Source organism: Anomalospiza imberbis, chromosome 7 (assembly GCF_031753505.1).
Source record: "Anomalospiza imberbis isolate Cuckoo-Finch-1a 21T00152 chromosome 7, ASM3175350v1, whole genome shotgun sequence".
NCBI lineage: Eukaryota > Metazoa > Chordata > Aves > Passeriformes > Viduidae > Anomalospiza > Anomalospiza imberbis.
This window is the reverse complement of record NC_089687.1, coordinates 33,643,007-33,663,085: the sequence shown is the minus strand read 5'-3', so window position 1 is coordinate 33,663,085 and position 20,079 is coordinate 33,643,007. Positions and strand designations below refer to the sequence as shown.

General features: G+C 42.7%; 1 protein-coding gene across 50 annotated transcripts in view; it reads right to left on the bottom strand.

The window, feature by feature from the left end:
• Positions 1-20,079, bottom strand: part of MAP2 (microtubule associated protein 2) — a 234,233-nt gene that overhangs the window by 126,347 nt on the left and 87,807 nt on the right. For 30 of the 50 annotated variants that reach the window (XM_068196479.1, XM_068196483.1, XM_068196485.1 and 27 more), the window contains one exon: positions 11,166-11,231. The exons of 3 other annotated variants lie outside the window; for them this stretch is intronic. In XM_068196479.1, coding sequence (XP_068052580.1) covers positions 11,166-11,231 — 66 coding nt within the window. Of the gene's footprint in view, positions 1-11,165; positions 11,235-11,451; positions 11,556-11,596; positions 11,881-20,079 lie in introns of those variants that run through there. 17 more of the 50 variants (XM_068196476.1, XM_068196477.1, XM_068196478.1 and 14 more) reach the window with 6 other exon arrangements.

The following is a 20,079-nucleotide window of genomic DNA, read 5'->3' as shown; positions in this document are numbered from 1 at the left end:
ATGCCCAGCCCAGCTCTAGACAAGCTGATTCAAAGGCTGGCTCTTGTCTCATGGAGCCCTCTAACCTAAAACAGGTGCAGAGGTCATGGGGTTTCCTTCCACGCTTTCATTTAGCAATTCACCCATTCTCTCCATCAAGCACACCATGAGCAGAGACTGGGACAGATGCTCCTGCCCAGCAGTGATAAGCTATGCCTCTGTGCCTTGCAAACACATGCTTCAGACCTCAGACCCAGGGACAAAACAGCCCAGCTCTGGGAAAGGCAGGGGCACATTGTGTTGGAAATGTGGCAGGCAGCCTGTCAAGCCCGGTGTTCCACTGGGGTTCTGAGACAAGCTGCCATGGACAGCAGAGCACCAAAAAAAAAAAAAATTTTCACTTCAGAGATACAAACTTTCTGCACATACAGGATCAGTGACAGATGCAGGGCAAAAGGACCAGGAAACCAGAGTCAGCTGGGGTAGCCAGAGCCAGTGGGCTGCAGTGAATATGGAATGACATGGATCAGCCAAGGGCCTCAGATCCAAGGCCAGTTTCTGCTGTGGGGGAGCATTTTACCAAAAGCAAAAGCTGCTGATGTGCCTGACAAACCAACAGCCAGAGACAACCACAAAACTGCAGGGGACACATTGGAGGGGCTGGTGAGAGACGCTCAATCAGAGATATCTGAGCAAGTTTCTGTGCTGACAGGCCCTTCCCCTACAGACACTGCAAGACTGGGGCTTTTAATACTGTAAGGATTACTTCAATCCATGGGCTTAACCTTCCGACAGCAAACCTGCAGAGACGCTGCCACTGTCTTTGTGCTGGCAGGCAGCCCAGCAGGCACAGCCCTTCCAGTCAGCATTTCAGACATGGCCAGCAGCTTCCTGCAGGAGCTGAGGGTCCTTGCTTCCCACCTCACTGACATCTTGCACTACTTCATCTTTATAGATACCCGATGATATCTGCAAACAGGATTGCTGGGAAATGAAAATGAGTTCTCGTGAACACTCATGACTGGAAATCCTCAAAACCCTTTCTAAGCTTTGTCATAATATATGACTTACAGCCTATTTTATTATACAACTATTTATTTCTCTTGATTTAAGGAGAAAGGAGCAAAACTGCAAGAAAGCGTATTAGCATCATAACATGAATCCAAAGGTGGTGTAAGAGCCTAATAGTGAGATAAAGGCTTCAAAAAGTGCTTCATCATTATGACTGCTTAACACCTGAAGGGATTGCAAAAGTGCTTTGTCATTATGTCTGCCCATCACAATCACTCTTTAACTCCTGAAAACTGCACGCAGTATTGGACGTGAGTAGCCTGCCTTGAGGCCCATAAAAAGGAAGGCAAAACTGGTGCAAAGTACAGTGTGGTGATGACCTATTCAATGCTTTTTTAAGTAACTTTGACTTTTTTTCTAACTTTGCTCTGTTTTTCTCTTTGCTTCCCTTACTATTAAATACAAATGTACCAATCTTTTGGTATCAACATTTAATCTTGTTTGGTTTTAATCTCGATTTTGGAAGTGTTTCAAACCTTCAACATTCTTTCCATTTTTTATACAGAGACTTTAGCTTTCTTTGCTCTTCTGTGTTTAAACCTGTCCATAACAGGTGGTAACGTATTTCAGACAGAATCCACATGAACAATTCGGGGCTTTCATTACATTTAGTAAACTATTCAAACAAAAATACATGTGGAAAGGAGATGCTCACATCTGGGATTATCCTTCACTGCAAGCCTTGTCTAAGGTTTTTCAAGTCAACAGTCAATTCCACAGTTGCTACTCTAGGCCCAGTAAGAGTATTTTTAGAATGATTTTACCAATTTTAGCTCAGTAACAGTATTTTAGAACACCTAAATAACCTTTCTGCCTGGCAAGATAGAAAGGTAATCATCTCCCCTCTGACAGATGTAGAAAACTAAAAAATCCACACCCTAAAACATCCCAAACAATGGGGTTTTACAAACTGAGTGAAATTCTGGGTGAGTGAAAGAAGATACACTGTTTTCTTCCCCTCCTGACACCATGGTTTTATATACATTTCTCTATGGTATTTGATTATGCACATATATACACACATATTTGGCTACAGGAAGAAGCTTATTTGTTCCAGGAATTGCTCTGTCCATAGTACTTTACTGCAACAGATCTCATAAAAATATTTCTAACTCCAGCACTCCTGCATTGATATTAGATAGAAGAGTTTGTTTTGGTATTTCTCATGCTCATTTGGATACTGCAAAAGGAATTTTGTAGGTCACAACAGTGGTATAACACAGGCTATCTGTAATAAAGAGAGCTCAAGAAAATACAAACACTAAAAAATGTAGGTGAACATGTGGACACAGATGCAATGATTTGACTGTATCCCCTTTTGTACATCTCACTACTTTTCTCCACTGTTAATGACAGATCTGTATTTTAGGGAGGAAATCACAAATATTTTTCAAAGCCATTCACCTTGGCTGAATACTTATGTTTGGCCTGCTTCGCTCTGATTAACCTTTAACAACAAAAAAGTTTTGGGTTGCACAGCCAAGAAGTATTTTGTAGCACAGCTGCAGTTGTGCCACATCACAACCCAAAAGGCAACTGAGGTGGCTTTGGTGCTGGAGACATCTCTGAAGCGGAACTACAATCATCTGCCAAGTTGCCTATAAAGGACATCCAACAGCCCTAAGCTTCCGTGCAACCTTTTTCAAACACAGCAGCAGAAGTTAGAGGAATGTTTCCTGCACAGATCTCTCTACAACTGAGAAAAGAAAAAACTAGTATGACCTTCAGCAAAAGGCAGAGATGTGGCCTCCACATGTGGTGGAGAACACTACCACCAGCACAGGCACAGCAGAAACAGGAGGCATTTCTTTGGTCATGTGCAGACCCTCCTGCCTAAAGACATCCACGTCCAACTCGTGCAGGCAAACCACAACAACAGAGCTGTGCAGAGCCTTCTGACCTGCACCTGGGCTGCCAAGCACAAATGCCCAGGAGCAGGAACTGTTAGATTCAATACACCCTTCTGCTCTGGTTCCCTCCACTCAATATGCTAAGTAAGATTAAACATGTTGCATTTCCAACAGACACACAAAATGAGAAATGACAGCACACAAGAAAAGGTAGGCTCTAGCTTTTGCTCGATCTGTAAATATCATTCTGAGGTAAAAGTTACAGGACAACAACACTGAAAATAACAGGACTGCACCACAATAACAATATGCCCACTCAAAAACTCCCAAGAATGCAACCTAGCCAGTCCCATGAACTAAGGGCCACCCCACCACATTGAACTAACAGGTTTATGAAGATCAAAATCTCTGACTACTCTGCTCTTACACTTACCCACCCACTCCAAGATCTGCAAAACACAACACTTAGGGGACACAGAATTAATGGGAACCAAGAGATGTGCATCAGTTCAGATGATAGTGCCAGGCAACTACAGAGAACTCTGCCTTTGTTTTGTTTCTTTTCTTTTGATTTTGTTTCTTTGAGGATTTTTATTTGTTAGTGAGTTCTTTATTGTTTGCAAACTGTGAGCTGCATGGATGCCTTACTTGTATCATGGAGCATGGTTTCCATCCCTTTTGTTCTATAATTAATCACTAAAGTCCTCAAGTTTCCCCCCTTGTTACACATACGTTGGTATTTAAAGTTTTTACACACACTAGCTAGCATACAATTGTAAAACTACTTTTAGTAGCTGTATACATTAGCCTTGAATTTACCTTTCCATAATTACTTCCACAAGTGTTTGCTGAAAGACATGTTTACTAATGGACACTAAATACCACGAACCTAAGAGTGAGCTTATTCATTTAGACCCTCAAGGGCATTTGTTCCAGGGAAGGTTGGTGCAGCGAACAGTTCTGCCCATGCCTCACTCTGACCTTACAAGTACTGCTGTTCTTATTATGTAACGCCACCACCACAAATAAAGGCACCAATTCTTACTTTAGTGACTGTTAGCATGCTTTGCTGCACTGCAGCCATACTTCATGGCAACTTTCCAAGAAGAGGACTCAATTCTCCTAGAGGCGCTGGACATCTACCCAAGAAGGAACCAAGCTTCTGCTCAGGGGGAGATCAGGAGCAGCTCTGAGTAGAGTGAGCCTACAGCAACAGGTGCTGAGCACAAATCTCTGTGGAGCCCAGTGGGTTCTGTAAAGAGAGGCTGACCCTTTTTGTATATGCATAGGACTGTGGGATATGGGGGGATCACAGAATTTTAAATCTTAGTTTTCTGTCTTTTCTGAGGACATTCAGCACATGACTGAGGTTCTCAATTTGTAGCTTTAATTTCTATTACGTGTATTAAAAAAAAATCAGTGCCATCTCGACTCATTCTTTGGTTTCTAATGCTCCTTCAATTTTATCATCATTTTGCTAAACCCAAGAAAAGATTAATCAAATGTTGTCCTGTCATTTAGAAATTCAGAGATAAATGTAGGAGCTGCACACTGGCTCCAGCAGAGTACATATTATGAGTAAGGAGCTCACTGCACATTCAACTGCACCTTGTTTCACTGAAAAGTGAAGTATGTGTATTTCCAATTTCCCATAAATTTTTAAAAGGCACAGGATCAACAGTCAGACTACCCTCGACTTTGCCAGAAGCCTGGGGAGCCACAGGAGCAGAATGTCATTGGGTCAGGGATCTGCCCTCACTGGACAGCTGGCCATGAGAGGGGCTGAGCACCTCTGTGGGTGGCCAGGATTATACCTGGCTGTAGCTCCAGGATGAGGCCTGGCAGCACAGACTGGCTGGCACACACTGAAATGCAGCAACAGCTAAGCCCAGATTTAATATGCGTTCATCAATACAGGTATCAACCATCTTGATTCACCACAAGCTTGGTTTACACCCCGTTGCCAGCATGGAGGAGTCTAATGCCAATTCATCCACCAGGCCACTACAATCCCACTAAAAAAGTGCTGAGAAGGGGTTTGGATCAATGCAAATAAATCCACCCTTCAACAGATTTCAGTTAAACTGTTGCAGCTATGGAAAACCTAAAGCAGATAGTTCTGTCCTAAATTACAAAATGTTAGTGGATTTGTCCCTTCTCTAACCCCTGCCAGAGACAACTTCAGGGAGACTATGACTGCAGACAGGGTTTTTATATCTCTGATTGCAGACAGAGACAAAGGCAAGCTGGAGCTGCCCGCGAGCTTGTCTTCTGGTGTGCTGAGGGCTGGGTACAAGGGAAGAAGGATGCAGCAGTGCTGAATCTCAACAGGGCAGGCTGGTTTCCAGGGCTAGACTACCCAAAGGCGGAGCCTGATTAATCTCCATGTTGTATCAGCCCTGTGTTGTCCACTTCTGCTGTCCTTTCTCCATGAAACTTCAGCCTCAGATATTCTAAAAAAACAGGGGGAGCAAGGCGGGTGTGGATATAGAAAATCCACCCCGGGAAGAGATACTTCTAAGCCTGTGAAACTCCAAATCAACTCCACTGACATCTTATACTGGAAATTATCAGCTCAGAAATGCCAATAAAACCCTCCTGATGCTCAGAGAAGATGTAGAATACAGTTGCAAGAGAGCAGCAGTCCCTTGATGCCTCCTGATGGCTGACCTAGAACAGAGGCTAGGGAGAGTTAAAGAATAAAGTGGGGATTTATTAAAAGGCCTCAGTGGATCCACCTTGGGCAGCACAAGAGCCCGGCCAGGGCTACACCCAAGATGAACCCAAATGGTCACAAAATGGACAACTGGTCACGGGGTCTCTCACTTTTATAAGTTCTGATCCATTTGCATATTGGAGTTAATTGTCTAATTACAGCTTTAAGTTATGAAGTCCCATCCTTCTTGTTTTTCTCTCTCCAGTCCACATGGTTTCTGCTCTTGGGCTTGAGATTTGGATCATTTGTCCTTGGTCCCCAGCTAGAGAAGGAATTGTTTTGTCTCCCTACTCTGTGAAGAGAGCTCACCATCCCTTAATATGAAGCTCAGAACTACACACTAAAGCAGCACAGAGTCTGAAAAATAGAAAAAGCTAAAACCTGAGGCACCACCCTGGCCTGTGCAATGCTGCCAGAAGCTCACGTGGGGCCTGAGAGCACCCTGAGCCACACTACAGCCCAGCTGCACAGGGATGTACGGGCAGGTGAATACTGCTCCTGGCACTACAGAGCAGGAAGAACTAGGGGCTTCCTCCAGAGCAAAAATGAGACACCAGTTCAGCAGGATCCCCTCTCTGCTGTACTACCTATGCTTGGACTGTGCTGCCCTGTACTTGAAGCTGGCAGTGATTTGTCAAGGAACTTTCCACAGAGATGTGTCGTGACCTTGTTTCCACATCTGTACTTCAAACACCTGAAAGAAATGTTTGAGGATGTGCAAGTGCCCAGAGCTGTCCCAAGTATCTTCTTCTCATCAGACAAATTCAGGGCTATGAATTCTACCATAAAATCAAGCCTCTCAGTATCAAATGCTACCACGCTGAGGAGCAGCAGAGTGCTCAGGTCCCTTTGGGCAAGTGGAAGGAAGCAACTTGGGAATCACAAAGACAGAGACAACTGGATGCTACAGGGACTTTTATCCTTTCACTTAATACAGCCTCTGGTATGTCCCCTACTGCTCTCTATTCCTGTCTCCAGCAGTCATGAACCCCTTCCCCTTGACAATGAAAAGGCAAAGAAAGGCACCTCCTTACATGTGATTCATTTTCTTTTAGCCAATTAAGGCATACATTTGCATTTTAAGCAAGATATACACACCAAATAAGAAAAAGTAGAGATAAAAGCAGTTTACCAACCATATACACTAAAAAAATCACCTTATCACAAGAAGCTGGGATGACTCAGAAAATAAACGTAAATAGCTTCTGTGATTTAGCACCGACTGACACCCAATGCATTAAAATAAATTGCCCATGATTTCTCACAAGCTCCATGCTAATGCACCCCATAAAAGGTCAGTGATAACAACAGCAATGCATAACTATCTAGAGGCTTCACTTGGTGGCAAAAAATGGAACAAATTGTCCCCTGACCAGGATGGGGAAAGGAAGTTAATCTGCACCTCCAGCCTTTCAGGGAATGTTCCAGGGTTGTAAAGCATGACTCAGCAGCATTGTTGCTACAGAGGTTTTTTCCTAGCATGCTACTGGCAACACAGACTGTCCTTCACAGCTTTGGCATGCCAGCTAAGTGTCCATCAGGAAACAGCCATTCTTTTGTGTTAAATGGGACAGATTAATTGATTACTATTTATTCATTAACATCTTAAATGTCATCACTGGCCTCTATGATCATAATGTAATTCAATACAGCAAAGAAGAAGATAAAGTAAAGTTGTTGGGTGAAGCTGGGAGAAATCAAATCTTAGTAAATGTATTTTAACCTTTTATTGTTACTGCTACTGCAGTAATACCACAAACACCTTTGTTACTGCAGCCAAGACAAAACCCACCATCCTAAGTCTTGTGATAAAATTTCACAGCTTCCTGTAACCAGGATCTCAATCATTTTGCAAAGCTCAATACTTCTCCTGAGAAATACATTGGCATTTCTTTGTCTGTTTTAGAGACAAAGCAAATAAGGAAGAGAAAGAGGACACAAACTTTCAGGAATTAACCTGGCAGTTTTACAGCTGTTCACAGGAACCACAGGCCTGCACCTAATCAGGTGCACCTTCTTCCTCCAGTTGAAGCCATGTCAGCCCAGCTCCTGGTGCAGTTCATTCTCCATTGGATTCTTGTGCTTTAATGATTACTTTCTTGACAGGTTACACAAGGTCCTTTCTAGCATTACTAAACCAAACTCCTGCTAACTATCCCTACCTTTTACTATTTAAATGTAGCTTGACAGAGAATTAAAGACAGAATTTTTTCTTCCCAGAAATAAAAAACAAAATTAAACTGAATTCCTCCTTTACATGAAGAAAGCACTGCCATAACCTCACCACTCAGTGTCTCTGACCTTCCAGACAGGCAGCACATGCACACCGTGCCCTGCCCAGCTGGCAGCACACAGAAACTGGAATAGTGGAAGCTCTGGCATGGGAGGAGATGCAAATCCATATGAAAGAACTTTCATCAGGATGTATCAACTCCAGTCTTAGTCACTGAAAGTTTTATGTAGATTATGTTCTCTGCCGCTAGCAACTTTTGAGTCCCTTGACCAATGTCAGCCTGTTTTGTTACAGGTAGCTGCCTTCCTACACATCCCATGAAAACTGACATTCAAGTAGAAAAAGCAGATCCTGCAAGTGACCCTGCTCACATTGCAGCTGAAAGAAAAGCCATAATATAGGACCCTTATTTGCCACCAAACCATTTGCCTAGGAGACAGTCTTTCTAATCAGTAAAACAGCAGGAAAATCATCACTGAGAATTGTTCATCATCAAGCACAAGACATAAATCAAAGTCAGCACCATTCATTCCAGCGCTCAAACCATTGTTTGTTCCATGTCATCACAGGACAAGACAACATCAATCCTGGTGATTTAATGCTAGCAAACAAACCAGGGATGTTTAGAGCCAGCCTAGAACAGCCATAAAGTCTTCTTACCTCCTCTGTGAGGGGCATTGGGAGCAGGGTTAAAAACCAGATTACCATTTCAGGGCAGGGGCAGACACAGAGGCCCAAATTCACTCCTGGAGCTGTTCCCTGCAGGAGAGCGCTGGGGGTGAAGTGACACCACGTGTTCCCTCTGGATGCCTTTGGCTCATTTGGTCACCATGTCATAGGTTTGATGGCAGGGAAGTGCCAAACACCACGTCACCCTGGGTGAATGCCTTGGAGCCCACACACTCTAATCCAGCACACCTCATTGCTGCTGCGCACTCTGGCTTCTGTTGCCTTTTGTATCAGCTAGCAAAATGTTTTCCTTTTGATATTCTTTTTCTTTTGATTTCTTTTTGATATTCCAAGGCAACCCTATGGCCACAGGATTTTTAAGTCCTGTCAATCTAGAGATAATTCTCTTCTTACAGCCTAAGTACCCCTTACTCCTTCATAAAGAAAATTATATTGTTTTAAATAATTTCCATTTTTGCCAGTATAACATCTCATTTTCTTCTTTGTAGCCCAAAGGAATGATTTGTAACATGACTCTTAAAAACCCAGATAAAAGGAGGAGGCCAAAATGACTGCTAAATCAGAAGTACAAAAAATGTATACGTATTTTTATATGTAGTAAAAAAAAAATCCAATCTCCACCAACTCTGATTTAGTAACAAACAGCTGATGCCCTTTCTTTGTTTTTAAGATATCACAGAGGACTGATAAGATGCTGTGCACAGGAGATAAGAGACATTTCCATAGCAAATGAAAACCTGCTGGGATCTGAAGGGATCACATTGTCAAAAAACTGGACTCTTTATCCATCAATACTATAAAAATTAGGTAGTTCTACTTGTCTGCTAACAATGCTATCATTTCTATTTGTGGGAGATCCTTCCTCTCCTCTTCTCCAGTGCTGCAGCAAAACCTTGGATTCTGACATCAAGCCCAGCAAGCAATATTAGTCCTTGAGACAGAGTTTGCAAAACATTAATGAAATCAGAATGACACTGCAGTTTGGCTTCTTGCCTTGGACAATGGAAGTGAAATTAAAAGTAGAGGGAAGAGAAGGGACTTGCTCTTAGCTAAAATCAAATCGTTGAATGCATTTTTCACAAATTAAAGCATTTTAAACACTATTTACTACAGGCTTTTCTATTTCAACGAGTCTAGTGATAACTGATACCAGGAGGAAACAGTATTAAAAGCAGCTAAGATAAACTGGCAAGTAAAGAATTCCTTTCAAGGATTTTATTCCAGGAAGATCTATTAGGTAAAAGCCTTCTGCCAAAGACAGAAAAACCACAAGGGCCAAGAGAGTGGAAAGATGTGTAGAAAAGGGAAACAAATAAGAGAATTGTATGTAAGAAAACAGGAGAGAGAATATCTGGAAAAATTCACAATGCTTTCCCTCAGGAAACAGCATCTATCAACCAGTCCTATGGTTCAATGATATTGATTATTCATCAACTTTCTGAGGCATGCTTTGCGGTTAGCAGTGGCCCACACTTTTGCCAGTGCGGTTCTGGCTTGGGATTCCTCCCTGTCTGGGGAGCTGCAATGGCCATTTCAGGAGCCCAGGCTTTCTCAAAGAATGAAACATAACTGCCTTTCCAGAAAAAATCCTGTGGGTTTTTTTCATGTTTTTAAAAGGCCCCCTAAAACTTCAGGCTAAAGACATAAATACACATGCATATTGTGATTGCACACATTCCCTCCAGGTCTAAATGCAGACCTAAGAAGTATGATCACCTGTAGGGCACCATAACAGAGAAGAACACCATAAAGTCTGCTTTGGTAGGTGTTGGGTGAGAACTGGCACCTGAGAAGTTAATTCAAGATGGATATACCTTGTTCTCTCTGCTTCAAGGTGAAGGGAACAGATTTTCAATCCTGCCTGGATTTTTTTTTTCTTTTTTAGCACAGTCCTCACTGCAAGTCAATGCAATCTGTATTCCTTAGCTACCTGACATACCTGGAAGTCCAACACAAAGTAACTTAGAGATTTTATTCTGTAACATTTTACCTCCCTCTTTCCTTTACAGGCGCAAAGGCTTAAAGCAACCACAGCCAAAAGGTACTAGGGGAAGAGGACAATGAACTGCTACTCCTGGGAATTAGCAATGACATTACCAAAAAAACCCAGCTTGTTTGCCTCCTTTTGAAACACAGACATAATTTCTGAAGTGCCAGTGGTATGTGAAAAAGCCATCAGACAGATGCTCACCCAGCACTGACAGGCTGCTGGAACCATGAGCTGCTTTCCTGGGAGAGATTGTACCCGCTTGGAACAAGCCTGCCAGATTAACCCTGTCCTTGCTGATGCTAAAATCAGCATTAGGACGATCCCAAATGTGGTATGAGAGGGGGCAGCTTGCACCCTCACTGTACTAACACAAGACAATAGAAAAGCATTCGGGTTTGTATCTCACCCTTTGGCAGCTGCAGCCAAAAGGGCTAATTAGTTACCTAGAGCATACATTTACACATCAGAAATAACTTTACAGTGCCTGGCACAACAATTTGAAAATCTCTGCAACGCTGACAAGAACAAAAAACAAACAAAACTATTGTTTAAATCAAGAAGGAAAAAACAAAATAACAAAGAGCAGCCCACACCCTGTGCCACATTCATTCCCACATTCAAAGAGAGGCATCCTACCTTTCCGATCTTTGAACAAGAGGATTCCAATCAGCACGCTGCGTCCAAGACTATACACTGAAGAATCTGCTAATACAAAACAAAGGGAGGGGCAAAAAGACCCTGAGAACACTGCATTTTTGCTGGAAAACAGGTTTTAGCTATGAGGAAAGTTTTTCTTCTATCATACAGAGACAAAAAAATGCACAAACATATCCATACAGTCATCTGTGTATGAAGGTGTGTCTGCATACAACACACACTATGCATGCATCAATGTATAAACAAATGCACAGAAGTTTATTACCTATTCATTTTAATTCATCCAGCGTGCACTGCTACGGATTTTAACCTACAGCAGACAAAATCCAAAAAGCTTCAGCATAAAGGTATAAATCTCTCAAATTCTCAACAAGCAAACAAAGCTGACATTTTCGAAATAAAATCATTACCAGCTCATCTGCTGCCATACCACAAAAGCCTATCCTTAAATAACTGCTGCATAATCATTCTCCCGGAGTGTTGTTATCCATCGGCTCGCTGCCTATCCCCAGCCAGACGCAGTCTGCAAGCCACCAGCTCGCATCTACCATGTGCACGTCAGGAAAAGGAAAACTGCAAATTAGCAGAAGTCCCCGCGGCGGTGAAAAGGAAGAGAGGCTGAGTGGGAGAGGAAGAGGGAGTTCACTGGCCACAGAAATTTCGAGAACGATGCCAAGGCAGCCAGCTCCGCCATCATCCACTTACAATAGGATGCTGCACCTCGCGGCTGCTGAAGCCGTTTGTCAAGGGGCTGCTGGTATCAAATGCCTGACAGGCATTTTAATTGCATCCAACCAAGTGTGTCCCCAGGAATCGGGCCTTTAATCCTGTGAATATCATCAGCTGGTTTCTTTTGTGCTGCTGCCAGACACACACAAGGCTGCACTGCACACAGGCAGCAGCGCGCCCGGGTTTGCCGTGATGCTGATCCAAACCCCAAACGGGGTTTATGGATGGTACATGATATAAAGGAGGTCTGGAAGGATTTAATATTTTCTCCTTTACAAAGCAAGAAGGCAAGTCGCTCTCCTTCTTTTATTTTTCTATCTAGTGCTGTTCACATGTTGGAACCAGCCTGACTATGCTATTTGAGCCTTGCATTTGCTTATTCACACTGAGGGGAAATAAAACCAGGGAAAATGCAGAAGTGCTGCAGGACAGTAGGGGCAAGCGAGGACCCTTCAGGATGAATACAAGAGTATAACAGCTCACTGTGGGCTCACTGCACATTTCAGCTCAGAAACAAGTTATTTGTGAAGTGAGGACTTCAGTTTTACTGCCACTATTCAATTGTTGTGTCTGCTTTGATCTCATCTCTTTATAATTCAAGGCTTTTTTCAGGACAATATTAATCTCAGTAGGAAAAGGAACCTGTGAATTTGGAAACCACCCTGTGTTCTGTAAGGAGCTGGGGCACTGAACAGCTCAGCTGGGGAGTGGTAGTAAAGAACAGGTAGTGAAACATAAATGATTTTTTTTTATTCTTCTCATAAGAAGAATGAAAAGATGAACTGATTTGTTTTCAAGCATTTTTAGTTTGTAATAAAAACAGCATACACAGCAAAGGAGCAGTCAGTCAAGAGTAACCAATGAGCCCAGCACACACTTAAGGACTGAAGACAAGCTTACATTTCCCTGCACTCAGGACACACAAGTCAACTAGGTTCACTCCCCAGCAGAAAGCTGGTGTTTCTCAGTCCCTGTGACAGCAGAGCACTTGACAGGGAAGGCTATAAACAGGAAAATGAAACATCTCCCTATCACAAAATTTGGGAGAGGTTCAACAAACCCCATTTACCCTTGAATGCGCCAAGGGGCTTACAGGAAGGAGTAACAAATTCCCTATTGATTTCCAGGGACCGTCTCCCAAAATTCTGGAGGTAGAGGGCTGCAAAGGGAATCAATTCCCTTCTGCCTTCCCCCACAACCACAGGATGACTTCACACATCCATCAACCGTTGCATCAACCAGAAATTCCACCCTCACTGCTATAAACAGATCTTGGTAACTTAAGCTCATATTTCCTGAGCTGACAGTTTTTCCCCACTCTTTCAACCACCACAGCAGTGAGGAGGATGAGGAAATGGAGGAAGGTTCAAGCATGACAGTGGAGCAAGTACCACATGGCAGCAAAAAGACCTTTTGGAAGGAGCAGGAAAAAACAAGCCAGAGCGGCACTAGTGCAACTCTTAGACCTTTCCTCTGAAAACGCTTCCTGTGACTCATGGGAAGGGGTGTCTGCTGCTGCCACTGCAAAGATCATCTCTGCAGAAGCCAAGGAAACCCTAAGCCTTCCTCCTCTTCCTCAGCTCCACCATTTACCAGTTGGTGCTTGTTCACAGCCTTGCTACGATCTCTCCCTCACTTCTCCAGCTCCCTTCACTAGCCAAAGCAACCAGGAGCTCTGGGAGGTCCCAACAAAAACATCGTGGAGCTGGGATGGTGGAAGAATAAGAAGTCCTGAAAACTGTCCTGTAATTTCTCTCAGAGGTTCCTAACAGAACTCCCCTGGCTCACAAGGGATGGATACACATTGCCAGCCTGTGCCCTACACCCTGGAGCCTAGGGATGGACCTTCAAGCAGCTACCCAAACCACCTTCAGGCTGCCCATGCCAGCATTTCCAGAGACACAATGGCTGCTGAAACAGCCCATGGCAAATGGTTTCGTCTTAAGATACTGCAAACGAAAACCATCTTAATCATCAAGTTTGTTCTGGCTGCCTTGAGTTATGTTTTCACACCTATAAAAATACTTCTGAAAAGACAAAAGGCATAGGAGGAGACAGGGATGAAGAGCCTAATCCAGACAGATGCTGGAACACAGAGAACACTCAGCCCTGTGTGAGATTTAACCTCACATTTACCAGGCTTACTCACTGAAGTAGGAAACTCATCACATAAAATCAATGCATCCCAACACAGTGAAAATACAAATGTAAGGAAGTTGACAAGTCAAAATCCTGGAAATTATTAAATTACATTTTCATCATTGTACTTCTCAAAGAGGAGTAAAGACATTTACCATCTCAGTAAATCTCACCACTGTGACTGAGGCCTGATCTAAACTCTAAAAGATTTTGCTGGTTAGGTGGGTTTTATTTCATTATCACATTCATACAAGATAATGAACTCAATTTCATTACTGTCCAGCTGAAAACTGGGTCCCTCTGTGCAAGATGCTGGGCAAAACAGAAGACAGGTGCCATTATAAATTAGAAGAGCCAAACCGCTAAAAAGATAAAGGTTGTGTTCTCATTTTCAGGATAATGAGGGGGTGGGAAGAGGAAAGAACAGTCATCAGGTTGGTCTTTTCCAAGGTCACACACAGCCTCTACTCCCAAACAGAGCAAGATGCTTCCACAATCTCAGCCTAAGATCTTTCTACCCAAATCACTGCTGAAGCCTTGCAACCAGTGTTTAACAAAGGACTTGTGGGTTGGTTGCTTCTTTTTTAGCAAAGACTCGATGAACATTTTATGCAATGCCTAAAATAGCTTCCAATATCATCAGTGATGTAGATTAAGAGGCATAGGTCTACTGAACAGGAACTGCACCACTCTGGTAAAAATAGCCCTGGAACAGGGAATTTTCTTTTTATTCACTATTGTCTTAGCACTTGAAACAGGGATGACTCCCTTCTGGAGAGCTTAAGAAGAGACAAATGCTTCACCAGACTCTCTAAATATTGTCTGATCTTCTACAGTAGTAATAAACATCAGACTATTTTACCATCCATTTGAGGGAAAAACTTGGTTTTATTTTTTTCCCCTTCTCAAGGCAGTGGAAAAACAAAATAGAAGAGCACTAATTAATGCAAGAAAAGCAGATGCAGTTTAGCACACTAGCTCTTTCACCAGGGCTGTGCAGTGAGGAAGGCTGTAAGGCTGAAGTCACTGTCTTCCTCTCTGTGGTTACAGACAAAACAGAGGACAGATGTGGAGCAGTTATGAAAAACCACAGGCTGAGTTAGCAGCCTTTGAGGTTAACAAGGATTTCAAGGCAGGTTAGAAAGCTTCAGGATGCAGGGGGAGCCTGGCTTTGTTTTCAGTCTTCTCCTCAGGTTACAAGCATGATCTGCCCACCTCATGCAGCCAGCCCAGGGCCCTTTCAATCATAAAATCTCCTTTACACACCAGTGGTACCACCAGCTTTATATCCACAGCAGATCCCAACATCTTTACAGGACTCATCTGTCCTTCCTCCCAGGCCCCCAGTAAAACAGGCCTTTACTGGTGACATTACCCTTTCCCAGCATTCATCCAAAGTCACCCCGTATCACGACCAGCTCTCTTGCACCCACTTACACACCAGCTGATAAAACATGGGGATCTGTGCAGCATGGATATATAAACAGTCTTCAAATCCCAGGCATATTATGGCCTCTCTTTCCCCTACTTCAGCTTATATTTTTTAAACGTGTCAGACAGATACTTTCAGGCATAATCTCTCTTTTGTGAATCCTAGCCAACTCTCCTCAATTAAATAACTGATATGTGGAATATCTAGAAAAGGATTTTCTATTTCTCTCTGTGCCAGCATGTCACTAAAATCAAGCTGGAAGAGGTAGGATATTCAAATACTCCCAGGTCCCTTTTTCAGAACAACCAATACTGCACTTAACACTTTGAAGCCACAAAATTCTTTGGCTTTCTGAGGAAATCCTTCTTTTCCAGCATAGAGAGCAGTGAGAACAAAAGAATAAGAAAGCAAAATTCATTAAATGTGTATGTTACTCCCTAAACCTTGCATGTATATGTGGTAGAGATACTACTAACAGCTGAAACACGAGCTTTTGTACAGCTACCCCAAAATAAACCATCCCCTCTGTCCTGGGTACTGCATGGGATGGGGAACAGCTTTATCTCGCTGCTTGTTCAGCCTGCTGTTTCTGGGGTGCTAGTGTCACTGACAGTTGGGCAAAAACAAACACCCCAACCTCAAAATCCATCCACAAAGGAAAAGCAAAGAAGTGAGTGAGCAATCACACCCCAAAGTTCGACACGGCAGAAGCAAACCTCCAGCTCAGAGAATCACTGAAACATTATGAAGACATCTGATGTGTCCCAACTGGTACAGCCCTAAAGTGCCGTGTGACTGCACTGCTCCTGGAAGGCCATCCAAATTTCCAGCTGATTCCCCGTGTTTCCCCCAATATCAGAAGCAGCTGATGGCACCATCCCTCCTGTAGAAACTAATTCCACCTGAGAGTGACTTTCCACAAAACCAGACAACTGCACTGCATCCAGGAATGGCTTTGAAGGCTGTGAGACAGAACTGTGCAGGCAGCACTGCATTAGTGGGAGGCTCAAAGATCACACCAGTGAACACACAGCCCTTGTCCTGATGGCTGTCCACGTGACAAGCTGTGCATCAAAGAGAAACACCAACTGTTTCTCCATCCTATCACATGGTTCATGACTAAGAAAATACTGCAGATAGATTCTGTACCACTTGGTTCTCACCTTTTCTCTCTCCTGGCCTACCAGTGGGGTGATGAGTCAAGACAAAAACTTGCTTAGTGTAAAATATCAAAGCTACTGTATTAGGATTTATCAACGTATCGTTTGTACTTCACTTAATCAGTAACCTAATGCTTTTAAATTAAATGTCATGTCATAACTTTTAACAGAAGCCTTAGCTATTATTCTATATTAAATTCATAAATAAAATATTCTAAACTAATGAATCATCTGTTGAAGCAGATTTTGCAAAACATGCAATTAAAATATGAACAAAGCTGGCATGGTCTTAAAGACATAGAAATCAGTAACTGCAATGCAAAATACACAGATTTAGCTGTTTGCCTAATCATAGGTTTTGGATAGTATTTAAATTTATATATCATTTATAGTTAGGAAAAGGGTTCTTTCAGTCAGTAGAACATTGGTATATAGTTAATGCAGTAATGAAAACAGAGGTTTGCTTGAAACAGGCTGGTATCTGTTACCCCTTCCAGTGAAAAGGTATTTGCTTAAAGATCAATCTATAGATTGATCAAGTTGATCTTGATTTAGATCAACTTAAAGATCAATCTTTTCTAAGAAATATGTTCTCTAACAGCTAAGTACTGCCTTCCTAAAAGCTGCCAGATGATTATTTTCTCTTATGTCTATACTTTTCTTCAAGAAATATTTTTTAAATTTGGTTAGCTCAGCTAACTGCTGTTCCTCGACAGCAAAACCAACCAGACAGGCACTGGAAATTGCAGAAACATGTAGTAACATGTAGCACAATTGGTTTCAACAGCTTCTCACTTAGCAACACTTTATGTAAGGAAAGCAGTCAGGCAGAAACCCATGGAAGAGCTCCCAGCAGCTGAGACCTCCGGAGGAGAAGCAGCTCTCTGCTCACCTCAGAGGAGAGACAACAAAAGCAGCCTTATGAGCACGCTGCTGGCCGTCAGCCTGACCCAGAATGACATGGGACATCACATGGGTCCAGACATGGCACTGCCAGAATGATGTAACAGCTTATCCCCTCCTGACATGGGCAGCCAGGCTCAGCCTGTCCAATACCTGCCCTGCACAGGCTGCAGATTTCCAGTAAAACCAACCACAGTCAGCAGCCACTCCGACCTCCGAGACAAAGCCCTGCTAAAACCACCAGAAGCCCTTCCATGACTCCAGAATCTTGACTCAGATTCTCCTTGGATCAGAATTTGTATTTATGCACACTCCTGTAGCATTTCAGAGAGAGGCACTGAGGGCTGGCAGTGTGCACTGCACATTACAGATACTGCCTTTGCAGAGGACCCCCTTGCAAGGGTTAATTTGTGGATCCTATCACATTTACTGTGAAATGAACACAGCAGATACTGTAGGCTAGTTCATTAGCTACTTATGATTGATTCTTGTTTTCATCACCATGAAAGCAGATTTCCTGTGGTTAACACAATGATTCCAATTCCCTCTTTGCTTACACACATTTAAGCCAGCCACTGCTCCACTGAACCCACAGCACTTACCCACATCAAGACCAAAATGGGTTTAATGACTGGAGACTTGGATTAGGTAACTTAAACACAGCCTTCATTCACCCTGGTCTCACAGTACTGACCACAATTCTTTTTAAGCTGTTTGTACGCGTAAATTACTTCTCTCCTCTGGACCAGGTAGTTGCCCCAAGGTGAAAGACAGTATCTATTTCACAGCACTCACACTGTCCATGAGCTCAGGGTACAAAGTGAAGGGTGCCACATCCAATCACCATCACCAGGGAGACTTTTGGGAAGTGTAATGTGATTATAGTCAAATCTAGTTTATCAGAACGGGGTAGAAAACATGAAAGTCATTAGACAAAAGGGATTTTTGGATAAATGAAGGACCTTAGAACTTATCTCATATATCTCAAGGGACATGACCTTCTTTTAGATGAAGTAGTGCTTTGATCCATGGAATTTTAGATGACAGGACCAAATGGCAGCAGGGCCAGTAAGTCAGGAAACCTCCTGCTGTTTCAATGACTGGCACAGGACTTCTTGCTACCATAAGCCATCCAGACACTGGTTTACACTGGTTTCAAAGGATGGTACTGTTTAGCAGAGAAGTGATCCTACAGCAATTCTAGGGCACCAAAGAGAATATGATCTGGATTTAAAAGGGGGAAAAGCAAAGAGGAGGATGGAGAGAGGAGTTGCCAGTCTTGGCTCCTCTACCATCCCACCTGAGTTTCTTTGGAAGACTCACATTCAGTTTGGCAGGGAAAAGAAGCATGGACAGCTCAAAATATAAGGGTTTATGCTCTGTGCAAGGCTCTAGAGATACACATAACTAGAAAGGAAAGGCAGAATTAAGATAGTTTAGCAGCTTTAACAAACTCTACAATACATAGGAAGGATATGCTAGGCTTTTTAAGAGTCTGAATGTTCAAATAAAAATCATGCAGAAAACAGAGACAAATTCCATATAAATGAGGGAAAGCAAAACTATGGGAATACAACCAGAAAAGTTAAGGAACAAAGTGAACTATGATTAGCCAGGAACATAAAAGGCAACAAATGAAGAATTTGTGTGACCTGAAATGCAGACAGGACAAGTCATGGTTCAGCAGAGAGGCAGAACAAAGACGATGCACAGAAGGCTACACCTCAACATTGCTCAATTTTCACAAGAACAACAGTGAGCAACTACTGCATATGATTGTTTTAAAAAGAAGCAGAACTTCAGGTTAGAATAGGAAAGAGCAAGTTAAGAAACACTCAGAACAAGGAAGATGCAGGTTAAGAAAGTTGTGTGGATCCTCTCTGACTCTAGAAGAGTATTTCAGACTTCAGAACAAACCAGACAAGAGTCTGTTTTATCTTCACAAACATCTTCCCAAACACCACACTCTCTCTTGAAAGGTCCCTTGAAGCTGTGGAAAATTACAAATCAATCAGGAAAGTGCCATCTTTGCAAAGAAAAAACAAACCAAGCAGTTTACAACTGTCTAAATACCTACAGGGCAAGAGCACAGCTTTAAAAATACTTCTGGTAGTATCAGTTTGTCAGTAACATATGCCAACAAACTCATCTCGCCACTCCTGATTTTGCTTTTATAAAATTTGGGTTTCACCCCAAGTTAGGATACGTTTGTCACAGGAAAGCACCTTCCAAAACCAAGATCATTGCAGCCCACTGCACAGCAGCTCCCAGATCTAAAAGCAGGAAATCAAGAAAAAAAAGGACTGAAGAGCAATTGAGAGACAAGGCCTCAAACACATAACTAGACAAACCAGGAGGAAGTAGCTGGGCACTAGTTTGACAGGAAAATGCTTACTGTGGGCATAAAAAGACAAACCACAGTTTTGTTTATCCTAATAGGGATGTTATCCCTAAAACACTCAGATAATTCCATCTTCTTTGGTGCTGGTGTCTCAGCTGGAGAATTGCCAAAATGTGGGGTTTGAACAGT